The sequence below is a fragment of the Microcaecilia unicolor genome, chromosome 1 (genome assembly GCF_901765095.1).
Source record: "Microcaecilia unicolor chromosome 1, aMicUni1.1, whole genome shotgun sequence".
Classification (NCBI taxonomy): domain Eukaryota; kingdom Metazoa; phylum Chordata; class Amphibia; order Gymnophiona; family Siphonopidae; genus Microcaecilia; species Microcaecilia unicolor.
This window is the reverse complement of record NC_044031.1, coordinates 343,063,857-343,088,614: the sequence shown is the minus strand read 5'-3', so window position 1 is coordinate 343,088,614 and position 24,758 is coordinate 343,063,857. Positions and strand designations below refer to the sequence as shown.

Genomic DNA, 24,758 nt, shown 5'->3' with positions numbered 1-24,758 from the left:
ATACTCAGAGGAGACATCAGCAATCCTTGCTGATGAAACCAGGGGTACTTCAATTGGGGGCAACCTTTTTTATAAAGATACCCCTGCAAATGTGTCGTTAAATATCAGTTGACAAAATATGTTTTCTTTGAACCTTCCCAGCTCACAGCTTTCTTAACAGCTAGAAGGAATAGTGGGGGATTGTAATTCTCTTGGTAGTTGATTTTCTGGTACCATTTGGATAGTCAGACTTAGCAAATTCTTTTTAAGAAATTATGTAAAACTAAAATTCCATTTGTTTAACATATTGAATCCTTAATGTGGACTTGAGTAATTCTGGCAGGAAGTTTACTTGTTTTATGATTTTGTAAAATGGTTGTTGAGCCAGTTTATTTTTACTTTTCTGTACAAGTACTATACTTGATTGTAAATAAAAAATTTCATAAATAAAAAAAAATTAACTTGGTTCAAGTCTTAAGATTGAGATTTTTTTTAAATGAGCATTTTAGCCTCATGCTAAGAATCTTATCCTTTGTTCGACTTATGAGATTCATACTGTAACCTAGTAAACAGGAAGCTTGTCTGTTCCACTGTTAACAAATTATTTTGCACTTGAATCTTCCATATCAAGAGCTTTTGTTCATACCTGTATACATTACAAATCTATTTTCTTTCCTAAATTTTTCTTTACAGGAGTTGATACTGCTAAAGAAACAAGTTGAATCTCTTGCTGAAGAAAATGGGAAGTTGCTTGGTCATCAAAACCTAAACCAGAAGATTCAGCATCTTGTGAAACTTAAGAAAGATAATGCTAGGCTTATCGAGGTATAACCTATAATTTGTTTCTCATGCTAGTGTCATTTAGGTGTATCTGCAATTAGAAATGTTTGGAGTACAGAAGATTGATTTAAAGCTGCTACTTCTGAAGCACTGTGTTGGGCCATTGATTATTCAGTCACATTGCTAAAAATTTCAGCAGTAATTCTGCTAGATTAACAGACTTTGTTCTTGGAGGGAAGTTATGTATAGGGAGACTCAGCTCTGCATATTCTGATTGCAAGTAAGCTGTGGGTTGTGTTTTGGAGAAAACTAATCTTCATTGTAAATCCACTGAGCTGGATGTGATATTTTGTCAAATTGGCTAGTGGACTGAATAATGTATTCTCCGAGGACAAGCAGGCTGCTTGTTCTCACTGATGGGTGACGTCCACGGCAGCCCCTCCAATCAGAAACTTCACTAGCAAAGGCCTTTGCTAGTCCTCGCGCGCCCATGCGCACCCATGCGCGGCCGTCTTCCCCGCCCGAACCGGCTCGTGTTCGTCAGTCTTCTTTTGTCCGCGCTTGGGACGGTCGTGTTTTGCCGCCGTTTCGCGCCCCTCAAGTTGACCCTCGCGCGTCTTCGCGATTTCGCTGAAAAAAAAAAAAAAAGACCTCGGTCTTTGTCCCTTCCCGTGTGTCCAATTTCTTTCCCCGACGTAAGTTTCCTTTCACTTTCGGGGTAGGCCTTTTTTGTGGCCTCGATACGAGTTTTTTCTCTCTCCCTTATTTTTGGTGCCCTTCGTCACCATCGCAAATTTTGATTTCGCCGGCGTGATTTTTCCGCCCATGTCATCGAAGTCTCCCAGCAGCTTCAAGAAGTGCATCCAGTGCGCCCAGGTAATCTCGCTCACTGATAGGCACGCGTCGTGTCTTCAGTGTCTGGGGGCTGGGCACTGCCTGCAGTCTTTGTGCTCTTTTACAGAAGAGGACTCAGGTAGCGAGATTAGCCCAGTGGAACGTGTTGTTCTCGGGCTCTTCGTCGACAACAGCACCGGAGGCATCGAGTGCATCGACGTCGACAGCTTCAAAGTCTTCGACCTCGGCATCGACGGCATTGAGGTTTTGACCCTCTGCATCGTCGGTACCGAGACATCGGAAGGCTGCGTTGGCGTCGGTAGTATCTGGACCTCCGCTGTTGCTGATGTCGTCGGACGGTGGTGCTTCGACTGGAGTGCAGGTGAGGGCTGTCCATTCCCCTGCTGGTGGCGGTGAGCCTTCGGGTGGGTCTCCTCCTACCCTGAGGGCTCCTGCGGTACAGCCCCCCCCCAAGACCGACCTTCTTCGGCCTCGGCCCCGAGGAAGAGACGGCTGGATTCTACGTCCTCCTCGTCGGTACCGGGAAGCTCCGGTGACATGCTTCGTTTGAAGAAATCAAAGAAGCATCGACACCGGTCACCCTCCCGCATCGGTACCGAGAGCTCTGCATCGCCGAGGGAGTCGGCACCCAGTAGGCATCGGCACCGGGAGGACCACTCACCCTCTGTTCAGGAGGTGTCGATGCGCTCCACCTTGGACAGCCCGGAACAGCCTGCACGCCCAGAACAGACTCTGACCTCGACGCCTGCATAGGCTTCCATGTCTTTCTCCACAGCCGCTCTGCACGAGAGTCTCCGGGCCGTTCTCCCAGAGATCCTGGGAGAGCTGTTGAGCCCTTCCCCTCCGGTACCGGGGGTGCTTGCGGTACCGTCGAGTGAGGCGCCGGCTGGCCCCTTGTCCGGGGTGAGGTCTCCGGCATCGGTACCGCTTGCGGTACCGACTGAGGCCGCCTCCCAGGAAGGCTCCCCGATGACGTCGGCGGAGGGAGCTTCGCCGGTGCTGGCGAGGGAGTCTACCTCTCGACGCTCCCACCGTGGCCGGGGTTCCACGGAGTCGAGCCGGGCACGGTTGCAGACACAGGTTCGTGAACTTGTGTCTGATACCGATGGTGAGGCCTCGTGGGAGGAGGAAGAGGACATCAGATATTTCTCTGACGAGGAGTCTGATGGCCTTCCTTCTGATCCCACTCCCTCCCCTGAAAGGCAGCTTTCTCCTCCCGAGAGTCTGTCTTTTGCGGCCTTTGTCCGGGAGATGTCTACGGCCATCCCCTTCCCGGTGGTCGTGGAGGATGAGCCCAGGGCTGAAATGTTGGACTATCTCTTCTCCACCTAAGGAAGCGTCCACAGTACCCATGCATGATGTCCTAAAAAAGACATTGCTGGCGAACTGGACCAAGCCTTTAACTAATCCCCACATTCCCAAGACGATCGAGTCCCAGTACCGGATCCATGGGGACCCCGAGCTGATGCGCACTCAGTTGCCTCACGACTCTGGTGTGGTGGATCTGGCCCTAAAGAAGGCTAAGAGTTCTAGGGAGCATGCTTCGGTGCCCCCGGGCAAGGACTCTAGAACCTTAGACTCCTTTGGGAGGAAGGCCTACCATTCTTCTATGCTCGTGGCCAAGATTCAGTCCTACCAGCTCTACACGAGCATTCATATGCGGAACAATGTGCGGCAGTTGGCGGGCTTGGTGGACAAGCTCCCTCCTGAGCAAGCCAAGCCATTTCAGGAGGTGGTCAGGCAAGCTGAAGGCGTGCAGAAAATTCCTGGCCAGAGGGGTATATGATACCTTTGATGTTGCGTCCAGGGCCGCTGCTCAAGGTGTGGTGATACGCAGACTCTCATGGCTGTGTGCCTCCGACCTGGAGAAGAGGATCCAGCAGCAGATTGCGGACTCCCCTTGCCGAGCGGACAACATTTTTGGAGAGAAAGTCGAACAGGTGGTAGAGCAGCTCCACCAGCGAGATACCGCTTTCGACAAGTTCTCCAGCCGGCAGCCTTCAGCATCTACCTCCTCAGGCAGACGTTTTTATGGGGGAAGGAAGGCTGTTCCCTACTCTTCTGGTAAGCGTAGGTACAATCCTCCTTGTCGACAGCCTGCGGCCCAGGCTTAAGCCCCAGCGCGCTCGCTCTCGTCAGCAGCATGTGCCTCAGCAAGGCCCCACGGCTCCCCAGCAAAAGCAGGGGGCGAGCTATTGACTGGCTCCAGCAGAGCATAGCCGACATTAACGTATCCGTGCCGGGCGATCTGCCGGTCGGGGGGAGGTCGAAAGCTTTTCACCGAAGGTGGCCTCTTGTAACCTCCGACCGTTGGGTTCTTCAAATAGTCCGGCAAGGATACACCCTCAATTTGGCCTCGAAACCTCCAAATTGTCCACCGGGAGCTCAGTCTTACAGCTTCCAGCACAAGCAGGTACTTGCAGAGGAACTCTCCGCCCTTCTCAGCGCCAATGCGGTCGAGCCCGTGCCATCTGGGCTAGAAGGGCTGGGATTCTATTCCAGGTACTTCCTTGTGGAAAAGAAAACAGGGGGGATGCGTCCCATCCTAGACCTAAGGGCCCTGAACAAATATCTGGTCAAAGAAAAGTTCAGGATGCTTTCCCTGGGCACCCTTCTCCCCATGATTCAGGAAAACGATTGGCTATGCTCTCTGGACTTGAAGGACGCCTACACGCACATCCCGATACTGCCAGCTCACAGACAGTATCTGCGATTTCAGCTGGGCACACGTCACTTCCAGTACTGTGTGCTACCCTTTGGGCTCGCCTCTGCGCCCAGAGTGTTCACGAAGTGCTTGGCTGTAGTAGTAGCGGCACTTCGCAGACTGGGGGTACACGTGTTTCCATATCTCGACGATTGGCTGGTGAAGAACACATCCAAGGCAGGAGCTCAACAGTCCATGCAGATGACTATTCGCCTCCTGGAGCTACTGGGGTTTGTGATAAATTATCCAAAGTCCCATCTTCTCCCAGTGCAGAGACTCGAATTCATAGGAGCTCTGCTGGACTCTCGGACGGCTCTCGCCTATCTCCCAGACACGAGAGCCAACAACTTGTTGTCCCTCGTCTCGCGGGTGCGAGCGTCCCAGCAGATCACAGCTCGGCAGATGTTGAGATTGCTGGGCCACATGGCCTCCACAGTTCATGTGACTCCCATGGCCCGCCTTCACATGAGATCTGCTCAATGGACCCTAGCTTCCCAGTGGTTTCAGGCTGCTGGGGATCTAGAAGACGTGATCCACCTGTCCACGAGTTTTCTCAAATCCCTGTATTGGTGGACGATTTGGTCCAATTTGACTCTGGGACGTCCTTTCCAAATTCCTCAGCCACAAAAAGTGCTGACCACGGATGCGTCTCTCCGGGGGTGGGGAGCTCATTTCGATGGGCTTCACACCCAAGGAAGCTGGTCCCTCCAGGAACGCGATCTGCAGATCAATCTCCTGGAGTTACGAGCGGTCTGGAACGCTCTGAAGGCTTTCAGAGATCGGCTGTCCCACCAAATTATCCAAATTCAGACAGACAACCAGGTTGCCATGTATTACATCAACAAGCAGGGGGACACCGGATCTCGCCCCCTGTGTCAGGAAGCCGTCAGCATGTGGCTCTGGGCTCGCCGTTACGGCATGGTGCTCCAAGCCACATATCTGGCAGGCGTAAACAACAGTCTGGCCGACAGGTTGAGCAGGATTATGCAACCTCACGAGTGGTCGCTCAATTCCCGTGTAGTGCGACAGATCTTCCAGGTGTGGGGCACCCCCTTGGTAGATCTCTTCGCATCTCGAGCCAACCACAAAGTCCCTCAGTTCTGTTCCAGGCTTCAGGCCCACGGCAGACTGGCATCGGATGCCTTCCTCCTGGACTGGGGGGAGGGTCTGCTGTATGCTTATCCTCCCATACCTCTGGTGGGGAAGACTTTGTTGAAACTCAAGCAAGACCGAGGCACCATGATTCTGATTGCTCCTTTTTGGCCGCGGCAGATCTGGTTCCCTCTTCTTCTGGAGTTATCCTCCGAAGAACCGTGGAGATTGGAGTGTTTTCCGACCCTCATCACACAGGATGAAGGGGCACTTCTGCATCCCAACCTCTCCGGTCTCTGGCTCTCACGGCCTGGATGTTGAGAGCGTAGACTTTGCCTCTTTGGGTCTGTCAGAGGGTGTCTCCCGCATCTTGCTTGCTTCCAGGAAAGATTCCACTAAGAGGAGTTACTTCTTTCTATGGAGCAAGTTTGCCATCTGGTGTGACAGCAAGGCCCTAGATCCTCGCTCTTGTCCTACACAGACCCTGCTTGAATACCTTCTGCACTTGTCTGAGTCTGGTCTCAAGACCAATTCTGTAAGGGTTCATCTTAGCGCGATTAGTGCATACCATTACCGTGTGGAAGGTAAGCCAATCTCAGGACAGCCTTTAGTTGTTCGCTTCATGAGAGGTTTGCTTTTGTCAAAGCCCCCTGTCAAGCCTCCTACAGTGTCATGGGATCTCAATGTCGCTCTCACCCAGCTGATGAAACCTCCTTTTGAGCCACTGAATTCCTGCCATCTGAAGTACTTGACCTGGAAGGTCATTTTCTTGGTGGCAGTTACTTCAGCTCGTAGAGTCAGTGAGCTTCAGGCCCTGGTAGCCCAGGCCCCTTACACCAAATTTCATCATAACAGAGTAGTCCTCCGCACTCACCCTAAGTTCTTGCCAAAGGTTGTGTCGGAGTTCCATCTGAACCAGTCAATTGTCTTGCCAACATTCTTTCCCCGTCCTCATTCCTGCCCTGCTGAACGTCAGCTGCACACATTGGACTGCAAGAGAGCATTGGCCTTCTATCTGGAGCGGACACAGCCCAACAGACAGTCCGCCCAATTGTTTGTTTCTTTTGATCCCAACAGGAGGGGAGTGGCTGTGGGGAAACGCACCATATCCAATTGGCTAGCAGATTGCATTTCCTTCACTTACGCCCAGGCTGGGCTGGCTCTTGAGGGTCATGTCACGGCTCATAATGTTAGAGCCATGGCAGCGTCGGTAGCCCACTTGAAGTCAGCCACGATTGAAAAAGCTGCGACGTGGTCATCTGTCCACACATTCACATCTCATTACCGCCTGCAGCATGATACCCGACGCGACAGTCGGTTCGGGCAGTCAGTGCTTCAGAATCTGTTCGGGGTTTAGAATCCAACTCCACCCCCCTAGGCCCATGTTTATTCTGTTCCAGGCTACACTCTAAGTTAGTTGGATAAATTGTAAGGTCAATCTCAGTTATGTCCTCGCCGTTGCGAGGTCCAATTGACCATGTTTGTTGTTTTGAGTGAGCCTGGGGGCTAGGGATACCCCATCAGTGAGAACAAGCAGCCTGCTTGTCCTCGGAGAAAGCGAATGCTACATACCTGTAGAAGGTATTCTCCGAGGACAGCAGGCTGATTGTTCTCACAAACCCGCCCGCCTCCCCTTTTGGAGTTGTGTCTTCCCTTCTCTTTGTCTTGCTACATAAGAGACTGGCCAGCACAAGCCGGTTTCGGGCGGGAAGACGGCTGCGCATGCGCGGTGCGCGTGAGGACTAGCAAAGGCCTTTGCTAGTGAAGATTCCGATTGGAGGGGCTGCCGTGGACGTCACCCATCAGTGAGAACAATCAGCCTGCTGTCCTCGGAGAATACCTACAGGTATGTAGCATTCGCTTTACAGTGAGACCTCCCCCAGGGTACGCTGAAAGCAGCACCTGATCAAAAAAAAAAGTGGCTCATGGCAAAAAAAAAAAATCTGATTTGCTCCCTCTGGCCCCTCCTACCCCTTTTTGCAGGCTTCCCAACACAAAAGCTAGTTGAGAGGGAGCAGGTGCAGAAGCTGCAGAGGCATATGCACAGAGCATTTGTATGGCAGTGTGCATCTACAGCTTCAGTAAAAGCCCTTTTTTTGGGGGAGGGGGGGTTGGCAGTCAAGTTTACCATTGGGTCCCTGCCCCCACCGTGGCTCCCGACAAAAAAAAAAAAAAATGCAGCTCCCAAAAGAAACTTCTAATTTGCTCCCTCATGGCCCCTCATACAACTTTTACGGGCTTCCCAGCTTGAGCAAGCACAGAAGCTGCAGAGGCACGCTGAACTCAGTTCAGAAGCATGCTTCATTCCTAGTGATCTCTGCACGTGCCTCTGTAATTTATGTTAGAGAGCACATTTTTTTTTCTTGTTCTACATCAGGCCCCTGCCTCCATCACGGAAAACTGTACAGTCGGGCCTGCCACTGCCCCAGAGCTGTGTGCTACCCTGGAAAGTTCTTTCTCTCTCTCTGCACGTGCTCCCCCCCCCCCCCCCCCCCCCCCCCCATAAAGTGCTCTCTCTCTCTCTCTCTCTCTCTCTATGCACTTACTGTGGGCTGCCTCTGCCCTGTCTTTTCCACTCCCCCCTAGCTACAGTCAGGCCTGCCGCTGCCCAAATACACCTCTGACCTCTTCCCCCCCCCCCCCCCCCCCCCCCGCAAAGCACTCGCTTTCTCTTTTTGGGCGCCCCCTCACACTAGGTGCAGTTGGGCCTGCAACTGCTGAAATACAGCTCTGTGCTGCCCCCCCCCCCCCCCCCCCCCCAAAGCTCTCTCTCTCTCTCTCTCTGCCAATGGCATAGCCAGACAGCCAGTTTTGGTTGGGCCTGAGCCCAAAGTGAGTGGGCACAAAATTTTCTCTGCCCCACCCAACCCCACCTCAAAATATAAATATTTTAGCTAATGAGGATCCCCAAGCTTGGCAGGCAGCAACAATGACACTAAGCCACTGATGCCAGCACCCCACACATGCTTAGCTGTCGATGGCTCAAGGATGCTGTTGCCAACTGCAGAGCTTAGTAATAGGGGGTTATTCAAAGTCGTTAACTCACGAAAGGATTGTGAAAAATTACAGAAGGACCTTACGAGACTGGGAGACTGGGCGGCTAAATGGCAGATGACGTTTAATGTGAGCAAGTGCAAGGTGATGCATGTGGGGAAAAAAGAACCCGAACTATAGCTACATCATGCAAGGTTCCACGTTAGGAGTTACGGACCAAGAAAGGGATCTGGGTGTCGTCGATAATACACTGAAACCTTCTGCTCAGTGTGCTGCTGCAGCTCGTAAAGCGAATAGAATGTTGGGTATTATTAGGAAAGGTATGGAAAATAGGTGTGAGGATGTTATAATGCCGTTGTATCGCTCCATGGTGCGACCGCACCTTGAGTATTGTGTTCAATTCTGGTCGCCGCATCTCAAAAAAGATATAGTATAATTGGAAAAGGTGCAGCGAAGGGCGACTAAAATGATAGCGGGGATGGGACAACTTCCCTATGAAGTTTGGAGAAGTGACAGCTGAGGGGAGACATGATAGAGGTATATAAAATAATGAGTGGAGTGGAACAGGTGGATGTGAAGCTTTCCACAAATACTCGCACTAGGGGCATGCGATGAAACTACAGTGTAGTAAATTTAAAACAAATTGGAGAAAATATTTCTTCACCCAACGCATAATTAAACTCTGGAATTCGTTGCTGGAGAACATGGTTAGCTTGGCAGAGTTTAAAAAGGGGTTAGATGGTTTCCTAAAAAACAAGTCCATAAACCACTACTAAACGGACTTGAGAAAAATCCACAATTCCAGGAATAACATGTATAGAATGTTTGTACGTTTGGGAAGCTTGCCAGGTGCCCTTGGCCTGGATTGGCCGCTGTCGTGGACAGGATGCTGGGCTCGATGGACCCTTGGTCTTTTCCCAGTGTGGCATTACTTATGTACTTATCTTTTGGCGGTTTCTCAGAATTTCGGCAACAGCGGTTGAGAGTGTTTGGTACAATCTGCTTAAAGACCTGTAAAGACTATTTGTATTTGACCCCTGAGGCAGGCACTGTTGAGCATGTCGGGTCCACTCTATCAAACATTGGACCATTGTTCCAGTTCTGGAGGCCCTTTTGTGCTTTTTTTTGTGTTGCTTTGCTCTGTGTACCTTTGGACCCTCTCTTCTTTTGCCAAGGGATCACAAATTAGAAATAAAAATATTTAGACAAAAATTGAATGGGAACCCCAAGAAGTTAAACTTAGAATTACTGCAACACTGGAGACAAAACAGAAATGCATTTCCCTTTCTACTGAACACAATACAAAGGCATTTGCTATGCACATTTTGAAAGCTAACATATTTCATTTAAAACATTCAAAATAAAATGCTTTGTTTCTACCTTTGTTGCCTGGACATTTTATTTTTCTGTCTTGCTGGTTCCAATTTCTCTTTTCTGCTTTCCTGTCTGTCATCTGCTAATTCTTTTTCAAGAGGCTGCAGTCCATTTGTCTTTTCTCCTCTCTCCTGTCTGTTCCCTCACTATTCCTGCCTCTGACATATTGATCATTCCTTTTTAGCTCTTTTCTGTCTCTCTCTCACCCTTCTCCTCCTTTTTACTTTTCAGCTACCTATCAAATTTCCATCTTATTTCATCCACTTGCTCTCCCATTCCCTATCTCATTCCTTCCCCAGCCCTTCATTCTCTTTTATCTTTAATCTACTCCCCATTACCATATTTCTACCCTCTGTAATCACTATCCTGGCATTCATTTCCTTGCCACCCTCTCCTTTCTCCCCTGCCCTCTCCATTTTCTCCTCTTTCTTCCCTCACCACCTCTGTGTACCTCTCTCTTCTTCTCGTCCACCCCCATGTCCAACATCTCCCCCTCTCATTCCCACTGTCCACCATCTCTCCCTCCCCCTCCCTTGTGTTCTGGGTCCAATTTCTCTCTTCCCTTCCCATGCAGCATCTTTCCCTCCCCTCTACCATCATGTCCAACATTTCTCCCTTCCCTCCACCCTATGTCTAACATTTCTCCCTTCCCTGCACCCCTGTGTCCAACATTTCTCCCTTTCTTGCCACCTATCCCCTCTCTATGCAGCATGTCTCCCTCCCCTCCACCTCATATGCAAGATTCCTCCCTTTCTCACTCCACCGCTTTGCTGCATCTCTCCCTTCTCCCCCCATGCATCTTCCCTCCCCCCTACCGTACAGCATCTGTCCCCCCCCTTCCCTCCCCGTACAGCATCTGTCCCCCGTCTTCCCCCCCCCCCATGCAGCATCTTTCCTTCCATCTTCCCTCCCCCTGTGCAGCATCTTTCCCTCCATTCCCCCCCCCCCCGTGCAGCATCTTCCCCTCCATTTCCCCCCCCCCCCCCTCCGTGCAGCATCTTCCCCTCCATCTCCCCCCCTCCGTGCAGCATCTTCCCTCCCCCGTGCAGCATCTTCCCTCCCCCCCGTGCAGCATCTTCCCCTCCATCTTCCTTCACCCCCGTGTAGCATCTTTCTCCCCATCTTCCTTCACCCCTGTGTAGCATCTTTCGCTCCCTTCTCTTTCCTATCCTACCCACAACTCTCCTCATGCTTCTATGGGTTGCTGGCAGCGATTTCCACATGCTGCCTGCTGTTTAACGACCTCCTTGCAGCTGCTAAGCGCTAACTCATAAGCCTCTCCTCTGCCACATCTTGACTGGGCAGAAACCAGAAGTTGCGACAGAGGAGAGGCTTCCGATTTAGCGCTTAGCGGCTGCAAAGGAGGTTCTTGAGTGGCAGGCATGTGGGAATCGCTGCGAGCCTGTGACTAGTGGAAGCTACTTGCTTTAGGGATACCCAAACTGGGTGGGCCCCTAGCTGCAATTGGGCATGCCATTGCCCAGATATGTGTGACCTCCCCCCCCCCCCCCCCCCCCGAAAACTCTCTCTTTCTCTGGGCTCCCCCATACCCTAGTTTCAATCAGGCATGCTACTGCCCAAATACAGCTCTTTGCTGCTCCTTGGAAAGCACTCTCTATCCCTCTCTTTCTCTAGGCACCTCCTCACCCTAGCTGCAATCAGGCATGCCACTGCCCAAATAGAGCTCTGACCTCCCCCTCCCTCCCAAAAAGCTCGCACTCTCTCTCTCTCTCACCTTAGCTGTAATCAGGCCTGCCCCCCAAATACATCCCTATGCTGCCCCCTGGAAAGCGCTCTCTCTCTGGGCTCCCCCTCACTCTAGCTGCAATCAGGTCTGCCACTGCCCAAATACAGCTCTGTGCTGCCCCCTGGGAAGCGCTCTTTCTCTCTCTCTTTCTCTGGGCTTGCCCTCACCCAAGCTGCAATCGGGCCTGCGACTGCCCGAATACAGGTCTACGTTCTGCCCACCCCTGCCACGAGAGAGCCATCTTCTTCTGGACTCCTGTGCCAGCCCCCCTCTCCCCAACTAAAAAGTTGCATCTGGCCTCCTCCAAACCCTGGGCTGTGCAGTCGGGACAGGAGACTCAGTCCCATCTGGGCTGCAGCCTCACTCTACTACTCAGCACTGGGTAAATAACAAAAAAAAATTACACTGGAGTTTGACTCCACTGGAGACTATTTACTATGAAAAAAACAATTTCTTCATAAAAGTGGAGAAGTTGCCCATAGTGGCCAATCAAGTTTCATCTGAAACAAGGAATTTGACTGATCACTATGCGGAAGTTCTTCACTGCGCTATAGCATCTGTAATTGCATTGTTTTGAGCTTGGCTGATTGTCTTACTCTTGGTAATAAAAGCAGACGATGTTGGTTGGGAAGAGGATGATGAAGCAGTTTCTTCATTGGTACTTTCTGATTTAAGAAGAGTGAACGGTTGCTTTGACTTTAAATGGTACTGAAGTGTTGCGACACTGCAATAATGTTTGAATTCTCTCCTGCTGTATTTATAGACAGCCACTGATTCATTCTTCAACAGGAATTGTCTATTCCAGTTCCCAAACCTGGTCCTGAAGGCATCCTAGCCAATCAGATTTTCAGGATACCCACAATGAATATTCATTGTGGGTATCCTGAAAATCTGACTGGCTAGGATGCCTTCAGGACCAGGTTTGGAAACCACTGCATTAGACTCCTGATGCAGGCCTTTGACCGAAACATAGGCCTGTGTTGTCAGTGGATGCAATAATGAATTGGACGTTAGTGTCGTCTGTCTACTTATTTGGCATCTTTGCTCTAATTAAAATCCTGCACATGTTGACCCAGACATCCATTATGAACAGATACTCAGCATGACTGATTAAAATCCTGCACATACTTCCAATTTTCAAACGTTGACCCAGACATCCTTTTGGAAGGGGAACAAATGAACAGCATGGCTGAGATTATCCAGCACATGCTCTTCAACTATTTTTTTTTTAACATTGACTGCACTGTTTTAATAACCCTCATCACCACCATCCTCTGGTCTAGGAATATTTAAAGGGAGGGAGAATAGGGACTGGGGCTGTACTGGGAGAGAGGGAGGGAAATGGAGAGAGGAGGGTATGCTAGGGGAGAGAAGTGCCAGGGCCTTCAGGGGAAGACTTGGTTACAGTTCAGGCGTAAGTGGTGTACTGTAACCAAAAAGAATTTCCGTGAAGGTCCTGGCACTTCTGTCTGTCCGTATCCCCCATCTTCTCCTTCTGTCTCTCTCCAGTATAGCCCCAGCACCCCATCCTCCCTCCCATCATAGTCACAGACCTCTCGCAGCACAGCTCCAGCACTCCTTTCCTTTCCAGCATTCTCCCTCCCTCCCAGGACTGGCCAAAAAGTCTCCCTATTGGAATGAGTAACTTGGCAGCTCTGTGCTGCTTCGTCACTGGATCCTCTGTTGCCTTGGCCAGGCCCAGGAATAGGGTTACCATATTTTGTCCCCCAAAAAGAAGGACACATGCCCCGCCCCCTATCACACCCTCACTCCGCCTCCCTGTCACCCCCCTCCCCTTACCTTACTACTGCCCTGGTGGCCGCCGAGAGTTGAAGTCTTGCAAGGTCTATCTCCATGGGCGTTAATCTCCAAGAACGGGTCCGTGAAGGGGCGGACCGAACCGTATTTTCGCAAAAAAAAGACGTCCAAGTTTTATTCGACAATTTGTGAGCTGGGCGTTTTTGTTATTCAGCAATAATGGGAAATGAAAGCGCCCAGCTCAAAAACGAATAAATCCAAGCATTTGTTCGTGGGAGGGGCCAGGATTCGTAGTGCACTGGTCCCCCTCACATGCCAGGACACCAACCAGGCACCCTAGGGGGCACTTTTACAAAAACAAAAAAAAAAGGTAAAAGAGCTCCCAGGTGCATAGTACCCTTCCCTTGTGTGTTGAGCCCCCCAAATCCCCCTCAAAACCCACTGCCCACAAGTCTACACCATTATTATAGCCCTAAGGAGTGAAGGGGGGCACCTACATGTGGGTACAGTGGGTTTGGGGGGGTTGGACGACTAATAAGCATTAAGCAGCACAATTGTAACAGGTAGGGGGGGATGGGCCTGGGTCCACCTGCCTGAAGTCCACTGCACCCCCTAATAACTGCTCCAGTGACCTGCATACTGCTGGCCAGGGAGGTGGGTATGACATTTGAGGGTGAAAATAAACAGTTGTGAAACGGCATATTTTGTGGTGGGAGGGGGGTTTGTGACCACTGGGGGAGTCAGGGGAGGTCATCCCCGATTCCCTCCAGTGGTCATCTGGTCATTTAGGGCACTTTTTGGGGCCTTATTCGTGGAAAAACAGGGTCCAGGAAAAGTGCCCTAAATTCTCGCTAAAAGCGCATATTTTTCTTCCATTATCGGTGAAAGGCGCCCATCTCTGATCGCCCGATAACCACGCCCCAGTTCCGCCTTCACCACGCCTTCGACACGCCCCCATCAACTTTGTCCGCATCCGCGACGGAGTGCAGTTGAAAACGTCCAAATTCGGCTTTCGATTATACCACTTTATTCGTTTTTGTGAGATAAACGTCTATCTCCCGATTTGGGTCGCAATATAGGCGTTTTTCTTTTTCAATTATAAGGTGGATAGCATACCAATCCCACTTCCTAGCACCTAAATTCTGCAATTAGATTTAATGCAAATACTTTTAAAACTTATTTTTAGCACTTTTAAAATTTCAGGGGTCAGTGCAAGTCTCTTTGGTGTGAACTGCTCATGTGCAGGAATTCATGATCCTAGTTAAATATCTCCCTGGCAACCCAGGACACCTCCAGCCTACCCCCCTGCTCTGCTGTCCCAGCAGTAAGATAATCAAATTACAACTGGTTATACACAAGGCTAGAGACAGCTTTCACTGAAGCTGCTGCTATTTAAACCCCCCAGAGCAGCAGGACTGGCAGGAGAACTACTACTAATACTATTTAGCATTTCTGTGGGGGGCATAACGTCCCCCATAAAAAGAAATAAAATACTACAATTTTTAAAAAGACATAAAGCGGACATAGCCTGTCTACAAGAAACGAGATTAAGCGATTTAGAACACGCAAAGTTACAACGTAATTGGGTGGGCGAGTGTTATGCGGTGGCCTCTAAGGGACGGAAAGGTGGAATAGCAATATTATTCAGGAAAGGATTATCATACAAAGTAACTAAGGTGGAAAAAGGGGAGAGGGGGCGAACTATCCTATTGAAAATATGGCTGCACGGGGTGGAAATTTCGGTGGTGGTGGTTTATGGTCCCAATGAACATGATCCAAAATTTTTTGGTTCCCTAGGGAACAAATGTTTGCAAAGTAAAAACCTGATAGTTTTAGGAGATTTTAACTTAGTTCGGGATCCTAAGGAAGATTCCTCTAAACCAAACTCAGTACACTATTCAGGACAGAGGGCTGGGGAACTTCAGAGGTTTATGAAGACATTGAATTTGATAGATGTCTGGAGAACTTTTCATCCGGGAGAAAGAGACTTTACCCATAGATCACGTGCCCACGGTACATTAGCGAGATTAGATTACATATTAATGGAACAATCAATATTCTCAATGGTGAAGGCAGCTTCAATAGGGCCAGAGGAAATTTCAGACCACGCCCCAGTCTGGGTGGACCTGGAAGCTCCGGTGGATAAGTTGGGAGGTGTGGGATGGAGATACCCAGCATACTTACATGCAGACCCACAACTAAGGAAGTACTTAACAGACAAATGGGAAGAATATGGAAAACATAATGGAGAGCATGCTCTAGTAGACCCCACACTGTATTGGTCGGCCTCTAAGGCGGTCCTCAGAGGAGATATTATTGCATACTGTAGCGCAAGAAAAAAGCGCCAGGCGGCTAGTATACTGCAACTGGAAAAACAGTTTCAAAAAGCCAAAAGTACATACATACGTCACCCCTCACCAGGATCCCTGGAGACACTGAAAACAATACAGAACACTCTAAACTCACTAATCCATGAAGCTAAAACCAGAGCCCTCATTTTTTACAAATATAGACTACACCGCTATGGCAACAAATCAGGCAGATTATTAGCACAGGTGATAAAAAATTGGGGAGGGACGCGAACGGTGGCCTCATTAAAAGACGGCACAGGCAAACTCACAACAAATCAAAAAGAAATTGGGCAACCTTTTACGAAATATTTTACCTCCCTATATAGCACTGCAACACCACCAAAAACACAAGAAATGCAAACCTATTTGCAAAATGTAGGACTTAAGACCCTGACGCAGGAGGAAATTGATATCCTTAATGCTCCCCTAACAATAAAAGAACTACAACAGGCTATTAAGAGACTGAAATTAAGATCTGCCCCTGGCCCAGATGGGTACACGGGAGAATACTATAAAGCCATCCCGGCAGAGGCCTATGTGGCACTGTTAGCCTATTATGAAACGGTTATAGACAAAGGACAATTCCCACAATATGCCAACAAGGCCCTCATTACTTTAATACTGAAACCCGGAAAAACCCTAGATAAGCCAGAAGATTACAGACCTATCTCGTTATTGAACGTAGATATTAAATTGCTGGCAGGCATGTTAGCTGCCAGACTCGCTCAATATTTGCCTAAGCTGGTGGGTAAAGATCAGGTGGGGTTTATCAAAGGAAGGCAGGCGACACACAATGTTAGACGTCTATTACTAGCAATGGCAACATGCCAGGAAAATAGAACCCCGGCAGTGGTAGTCAGCCTAGATGCTGACAAGGCATTCGACCGTGTTGGATGGGATTACCTATTTCATACACTAACAGCAATGGGAATAACGGGATGGTTTCAACAAGCAGTACAGGCCCTGTATAGCAACCCTGGGGCAAATGTGTTAGTAAATGGTATAAAGGAACCTGAGTTTGATATAATGAGGGGCACAAGGCAGGGCTGTCCCCTCTCGCCTGCGCTATTTGTGTTGTCAATAGAACCATTATTATGTGCACTTAGGACTGTTTTAATTTCCCCCTCTTGGACCTCTTTCTGACTCCAGATCACACGGGGGACTAAAGATACCTATTTTACCTAACAGGTTCTGTATGGTTTCTCCAACCTCCATTGTCACCCAATCACAAGGAGGTCTGCTCTGGGTTTGCATTAGGGGCTGTAATCGAATTCTAATTCCCATAACTACTGCTTTCTGTCTTCCTGGATCTAGGTATACTCTGGGCTATTTATGTTCCCAGATAATGCCTAATAAAAATCTGTCTAAGTTTCTCCAGAGACTGAGTGTATGTGATGTGCCTTGTAAGCTAAATGTAAGGTAAAGAGAAGATAGAATAAAGACAGAGATAGGTTTAAATAGATAGATACATTTTATTTCTTACCCAAAGACAAGTCTTCAAGTTGGTACAAATACAGACATCAGACTTTAATCAGGTACATTCAGCAGACAGATTCTGGGTATAACCGGACAGAGCTTCGCCGTCTGACAGAAACGTTGGGGAGGATTCCAAAGCTATGGCAAATTGTCCCCTCTTTTATACACAAACCTCTCCATAGAAGTCAATGGTGAGATACCTAGCTCTCAATTTCTGAGATGATCCTTTCCCATGCAGTCTTATCAGCATGTTTTGGGAAGCGTTGAGATAACAGTTCCACATCTGTCTGTGTCGCAATACTTTTCACACCATCTTAAGAACTCTGTATAACCTCTGTAGCCTTTTATACAAAACTAATAGACTCCATTTTGTTCATCTGATTTAAAGTGACAGTTGTACCAGTTTGTGTCAGGACTCATTGGTCAGACCTGCTTTTTACAGATTCTGAAATATTAAATCATGTACTTGTTATTTGGCCTAGTCGGTACTTCTTCATTTATTTTAGCTGTTAAAGGTATGTAAATTGACCCATCACTATTCCAGTGGATGGATCCCAAGCTAGGCCATATATTAACAGGACACAGAAAGATATCAAGGGAGTCCACGTGGCAGGAAAAGAAGTAAAAGTATTGGCATTTGCAGACGATTTACTAATGACGATGATGGACCCAACAAGATCTATAGGAAAACTACTGGAAGAACTAGAAATATTCGGCCAACTATCAGGTTTTAAACTAAACTTAACAAAGTCATCAGCTCTGGAAGTGGTAGCGGACAGTAACACCAACTGGAAACATACGCTACCGTTCACATGGGCGGCTACACACATCAAATATTTGGGAGTGTGTATCCCGGCTAGACTAGAAGATTTATATGAGTTAAACATACAACGATTGATGTCAGACAGTAAAACGAAGCTGCAAGCCTGGACTGAACTGCCTATATCGCTGCTGGGTCACATAGCCCTATATAACATGATAATAGCACCAAAATGGACATATATCTTTCAAATGATTCCGGTATACTTGAAGCAAAAGGATGAACGTACCTTCAATACAATGTTACAAAAGTTTCTTTGGAAAAGGAAGAAGGCTCGACTTTCCATTTCAATATTAAGTATCCCAGTAGAATATGGAGGACTGGGGTTGCTAAATCTGAGGTACCTTGGCATAGCCGCAGGCATGAGAGTTATTAATGACTGGTATCGGGCAACTGAGGACTATACAAATACCAGTATGGAGCTGGAACTAATACCAAAGATTCACTTCAGCAATTTCCTGCACGGGACCGAGACGAGAACACCATATGCTCTACAGCACTCTGGAATTATGGGAAATGCACGGGCAATTTGGAAATGGATATGTCGCCTACATGGCTTCTCAACAAAAGTTACGCCGTTCTTGTCAATATGTGACAATCCAGCCTTTGCACCTGGTCAGATGTATACCGCCTTTAAAAACTGGCGAAAGAAAGGAGTTGTCTATCTACTGCAGGTAGTAACTAGGGAAGGCCATATGAGGTCATTTGCGGACCTGCAGCGGGAATATGACATACCAAATAAAGACAAATTTTATTATATGCAGCTGAGCCATTACGTGTCTACTTTACCATGGACATCACTAACAGAAGATGTTCAGGAGGAGTTATCATCAATTTTTTCTTTAGGATCGCAACAAAGAGTGCCCATGTCGTTTCACCATCGGCAGATATGAGAGACAACGCCGGAATTGGAATTCCACAAACTGGCACAACGGTGGTCCATGGATTTGCAAGCAACGGTACAAGAGACATTGTTCAAAGCGCACTTATTGGAGATCAGAAAAACTACAAATTGGACCTCACACTGGGAATTGCAGTATAAAATGGCTTTACGCATATATATACCACCGAGACGGGCATTCCATATGGGACTCTCCCCATGGGGGGAATGCCCAAAATGTGGACAGAGTGGAGCAACGTTGGGCCACATGTTCTGGGCATGTATAGGTATCCAGAAATTTTGGTCACTGATAACAGCATATGTTTCTGGTATGTGGGGGCAGACCTGGAGAAGTGACCCGACCATGCTGTTCGGAGGCCTAGACCTTGGTCCTTCGTTGAGGAAAGGATACAAGGCATTTGTGAAGAGATCTGTAATAATTGGAAAACAAGTCATTTTGGCTGAATGGTTAACAAACAGATACCCAACGAAACAACAATGGCGCACACGTATGCTAGTTTTGGTGCGTATGGAGAGACTGGGTGCAATGCCACTTGACTCTGAGCAAGGAAAAAAATTTCAACAAAGGTGGAGCCCGTTTTGGGACACAATGAGCCCAGCGGCTAGAAGCTACCTGTTAAACATTTGATTGAAATGTTGATTGTGCACAATGCAGGAAGATAATTAACAATGCAGAGAGAGGGGTAGGGGGGAAGGGTGGGTAGTTGTGCTGTTAAGATGCAGGGGAAAAGGGGAGTTAGACAACTGAACCACCGTCTGGGAAAAGAACTAGTTTGTTGTAAAATGAAGTTAAAAGATTTAAACACTGTTGTTAAGAACAATCACAATGGCAAGGTGGGTAAATTGATGCTAGTTGACTGGGGGGGAGCGGGGGGGGGAGGAGGAGGGGGGGGGGAAAGAGATGAAGTGTTTCTTTTGCTTTGCCAGGAAAAATCTGTTATAAATGACTACGTGTAATGAATGTTGACTGGTTAATGTGAAATATTTTGAATAAAAATTATTGAAACATACTATTTAGCATTTCTATAGAAACAGCTGATCCATCCTGCTGTGGCTGGGGAGGCATAGCCTCCCCAAGCCTCTTATACCAGGCGCCTATGAGAACAGTGACAGAATTCAAAAAGGCACAAGAGATGAACACAGAGGATCCTTAATTAGAAATGGATGGTATAAAAAACAAACTTAAATGACTACATGTACAGTGGTGGAAATAAGTATTTGATCCCTTGCTGATTTTGTAAGTGTGCCCACTGACAAAGACATGAGCAGCCCATAATTGAAGGGTAGGTTATTGGTAACAGTGAGAGATAGCACATCACAAATTAAATCCGGAAAATCACATTGTGGAAAGTATATGAATTTATTTGCATTCTGCAGAGGGAAATAAGTATTTGATCCCCCACCAACCAATAAGAGATCTGGCCCCTACAGACCAGGTAGATGCTCCAAATCAACTCGTTACCTGCATGACAGACAGCTGTCGGCAATGGTCACCTGTATGAAAGACACCTGTCCACAGACTCAGTGAATCAGTCAGACTCTAACCTCTACAAAATGGCCAAGAGCAAGGAGCTGTCTAAGGATGTCAGGGACAAGATCATACACCTGCACAAGGCTGGAATGGGCTACAAAACCATCAGTAAGACGCTGGGCGAGAAGGAGACAACTGTTGGTGCCATAGTAAGAAAATGGAAGAAGTACAAAATGACTGTCAATCGACAAAGATCTGGGGCTCCACGCAAAATCTCACCTCGTGGGGTATCCTTGATCATGAGGAAGGTTAGAAATCAGCCTACAACTACAAGGGGGGAACTTGTCAATGATCTCAAGGCAGCTGGGACCACTGTCACCACGAAAACCATTGGTAACACATTACGACATAACGGATTGCAATCCTGCAGTGCCCGCAAGGTCCCCCTGCTCCGGAAGGCACATGTGACGGCCCGTCTGAAGTTTGCCAGTGAACACCTGGATGATGCCGAGAGTGATTGGGAGAAGGTGCTGTGGTCAGATGAGACAAAAATTGAGCTCTTTGGCATGAACTCAACTCGCCGTGTTTGGAGGAAGAGAAATGCTGCCTATGACCCAAAGAACACCGTCCCCACTGTCAAGCATGGAGGTGGAAATGTTATGTTTTGGGGGTGTTTCTCTGCTAAGGGCACAGGACTACTTCACCGCATCAATGGGAGAATGGATGGGGCCATGTACCGTACAATTCTGAGTGACAACCTCCTTCCCTCCGCCAGGGCCTTAAAAATGGGTCGTGGCTGGGTCTTCCAGCACGACAATGACCCAAAACATACAGCCAAGGCAACAAAGGAGTGGCTCAGGAAGAAGCACATTAGGGTCATGGAGTGGCCTAGCCAGTCACCAGACCTTAATCCCATTGAAAACTTATGGAGGGAGCTGAAGCTGCGAGTTGCCAAGCGACAGCCCAGAACTCTTAATGATTTAGAGATGATCTGCAAAGAGGAGTGGACCAAAATTCCTCCTGACATGTGTGCAAACCTCATCATCAACTACAGAAGACGTCTGACCGCTGTGCTTGCCAACAAGGGTTTTGCCACCAAGTATTAGGTCTTGTTTGCCAGAGGGATTAAATACTTATTTCCCTCTGCAGAATGCAAATAAATTCATATACTTTCCACAATGTGATTTTCCGGATTTAATTTGTGATGTGCTATCTCTCACTGTTACCAATAACCTACCCTTCAATTATGGGCTGCTCATGTCTTTGTCAGTGGGCACACTTACAAAATCAGCAAGGGATCAAATACTTATTTCCACCACTGTATATTGTGTTGAGTAGTGCTTAAACAGTGACTTCAGCTGTGAAGAACAAAGGCCAGTGCTGAGCAGTCTTCTACAAGACAGTTTGGGATGGGCTGGAGAGGGCTTCGATGGCAACTGCAGTAGTTGGAAAATGAAGACGGTGCCGGGCAGACGTCTCAGCCTGTGTCTCAGAATTAGCAAAGAAAGACCAGGATCAAGTATTTTATATCAAATTCATTGTTGGTTACATCATGAATTGATAAGGATTGTTGAGTGTTGGGCAGACTGGATGAACTGTTCAGGTCTTTATCTGCCATTATCTACTCTGTTACTATGTTACTTGTTGTAACATAGCTTTGTATAGAACTGAGGTAGTGCCAGTGGCGTGCCTAGGTTGGCTTCCACCCGGGCGAGTCGCCACTATGCCCCCCCCCCCTCTCCGCACATCACCTACCTTCTCCTCCTCCAAAGCGCATCAGCCTCACCACCTGGGGGTGCACAGAGTAGTCACACGTCTGTTGGCTCCACCAGTCCCCTGCCCCAAACCAGGTCAGAGGGGGGCAGGGAACCGGCGGAGCCAACAGTCACAAAACTGCTCCGTGCACCCGCTTCCTGCCTGCACCCAGGGCGAACCGCCTCCACCGCCCCACCCTTGGTACGCTAGAGGGTAGTGCTACTTGACAATACTACCACAGGCACATAGATGGTGAGCTACTCTAGAAAGCTCTTACTTTGATTACTATTCTCTGAGCCAGACTCAAGTCAGGTGACATCAGTCATATGTGAAGACTGATATCTTGCTGTCCTCTATAACTTTTTGTTCGAACTGCAATAGAACCTACTCTATGATAGTACAGAATGACATTCAAACTGTGCCCTCTTATTGTGCTCATCTAGCATGTCTTGGATATGGTATATATTTCTCTTGATAATGCTCTTCAAAATTCTCCATAATGCCAGCTATGCCTCATCTGTCAAGCTGCTACAAGCAGGAAGGGAAATTTGCTAGAAGCAGAACACATTTTTCCATTTCATCAAGCAGATCAATCCATAGACTGGTGGGTTGTGTCCATCTACCAGCAGGTGGAGATAGAGAGCAATCTTTTGCCTCCCTATATGTGGTCATGTGCTACCGGAAACTCCCCAGTATGTTCTCTATCTCAGCAGGTGTGTGGTCACACAGCAGCAGCTCTGGCTAGGTCTCCAAGCCTAATTGTTTAGGTTTTGTTGAGTACCTGGGGTTGAGGGCTCTTCTTGAGTAAGTGCAAACCTGGTGGTGCCAGTAAATGGAGTAACGTCCCTTGCCAACCTGCGCTCCCAAGAGCAGGTGAGAAGCGCGCTGAGCATCCAAAATGGCGTCCATTGTGACACTCCACGAAGGAGCCACACGGGAAGAATGGTGTTTTAATTTCGCCGACTTTTTACCGTCACCTGAGTCAAGGGCGACCATACTATTAGCGTCTCCCAACTCGAGGGCGGCCCAAGAAGAAGCCGTCCGAGCAGCGTGGCCGGCCACAACCGGGAGGGCGGCCAGCGGGGGATGGGCGCCTAAGGCGGGAAAAACCGCCGCACCGGAGGAAAAACCGGGGAACTCTCCTGACTCCGGGGAGCATCTTTTCGTGCCCTTGCCATCCAACACCATTGGCCACATGGAGACCGTTTGGGGAACCCCCTGCCCGCTATAAAAGGTAAAATTACCTGCTTCTCACTCAGAGCTGCAACGAATTGGTGTCCCAGTGAGCAGCTGCAAGGAAAGCTGTTGTAGATTCAAAGTGCTTTCATTTGGATTTTTTTTTTAAACGGAGCCCCTCCCGCTGGCTCCGTTTAAAAAAAAAATCCAAATGAAAGCACTTTGCAGTCCTGGGCCGACACTTCCAGTTCAGAGCCCTCCCGTTCGGGTTGGCTACTGCTCCGCGGACCTTTTCCAAATCATCGCGGCTTTCCTCCGCAAGGAAGGAGTGCAAGTCCATCCCTATCTGGACGACTGGCTGATCCGAGCCCCCTCTTATACAGAGTGTGGGAGAGCTACGGACAGGGTTATTGCTCTTCTGAGGGAGAAAAGTCAGCTGCGCCCGACTCAGTCCCTGGAGTATCTGGGAGTTCGATTCGACACCCAAGTGGGCAAGAGTGTTCCTGCCAGACAACCGGAGCGTCAAGCTTCGGGCCCAGGTGGACCAGTTCCTAGCATTCTCGACTCTTCGGGCTTGGGACTATGTGCAGCTGTTGGGCTACATGACAGCCACGATGGAGGTAGTGCCCTGGGCCAGGGCCCATATGAGACCACTACAGCACTCTCTTCTGCGGCGGTGGACTCCAGTTTTGGAGGATTACACTGTACGTCTTCCCTTGGATACAGCGGTGCGCAAGGCGCTGAGTTGGTGGCTGAGGCCAGACAAGCTGTCCGCAAGAATGCCTCTCATGACCCCGGAGTGGGTTGTCGTCACGACGGACGCCTGTTTGACGGGCTGGGGAGCCCACTGCCTGGGAAGGACAGCGCAGGGGCTCTGGTCTCCTGCAGAGGCGAAGTGGTCTATCAACCTCCTGGAACTCCGAGCCATTCGGTTGGCGCTTCTAAAGTTTCTCCCGGTCCTGGTGCTGAGGCCAGTACGGGTCCTGTCAGACAATGCCACTGCTGTGGCCTATGTCAATTGCCAGGGAGGTACCAGGAGCATCCCTCTAGCCAAGGAGGCCATGAAGCTATTCCTGTGGGCGGAAGCAAATCTGGAACAGCTGTCGGCGGCCCACATTGCGGGAGTCATGAATGTCAAGGCGGACTTTCTCAGTCGCCATACTTTTGATCCCGGAGAGTGGCAGCTGTCTGCTCGGGCGTTCTTGGATATCATGAAGCGCTGGGGCCAGTCGAGCCTGGATCTGATGGCGTCCTCGGCCAATTGCCGAGTACCGCGTTTTTTCAGCAGAGGACGGGACCCTCGATCTCTGGGAGTCGATGCTCTTCTCCAGCAGTGGCCAGCACAGGAGCTTCTCTATGTGTTCCCACCCTCGCCCATGATGGGCAGAGTTCTAAGCCGGGTGGCAAAGCATCCGGGCTGGGTGATCCTGGTGGGTCCAGATTGGCCCAGACGTCCCTGGTATGCAGACTTAATCAGGCTCTCAGTGGACGGCCCTCTGAGGCTGCCAGCGGAGCGGGGCCTCTT

General features: G+C 49.0%; 1 protein-coding gene across 1 annotated transcript in view; it reads left to right on the top strand.

Annotated features, from left to right (window-relative positions):
* The window catches only part of KIF15 (kinesin family member 15), a 1,036,090-nt gene that overhangs the window by 1,007,798 nt on the left and 3,534 nt on the right, over nt 1-24,758 (top strand). Inside the window, 1 exon segment of the mRNA XM_030209299.1 lies at nt 673-804. Coding sequence (XP_030065159.1) covers nt 673-804 — 132 coding nt within the window.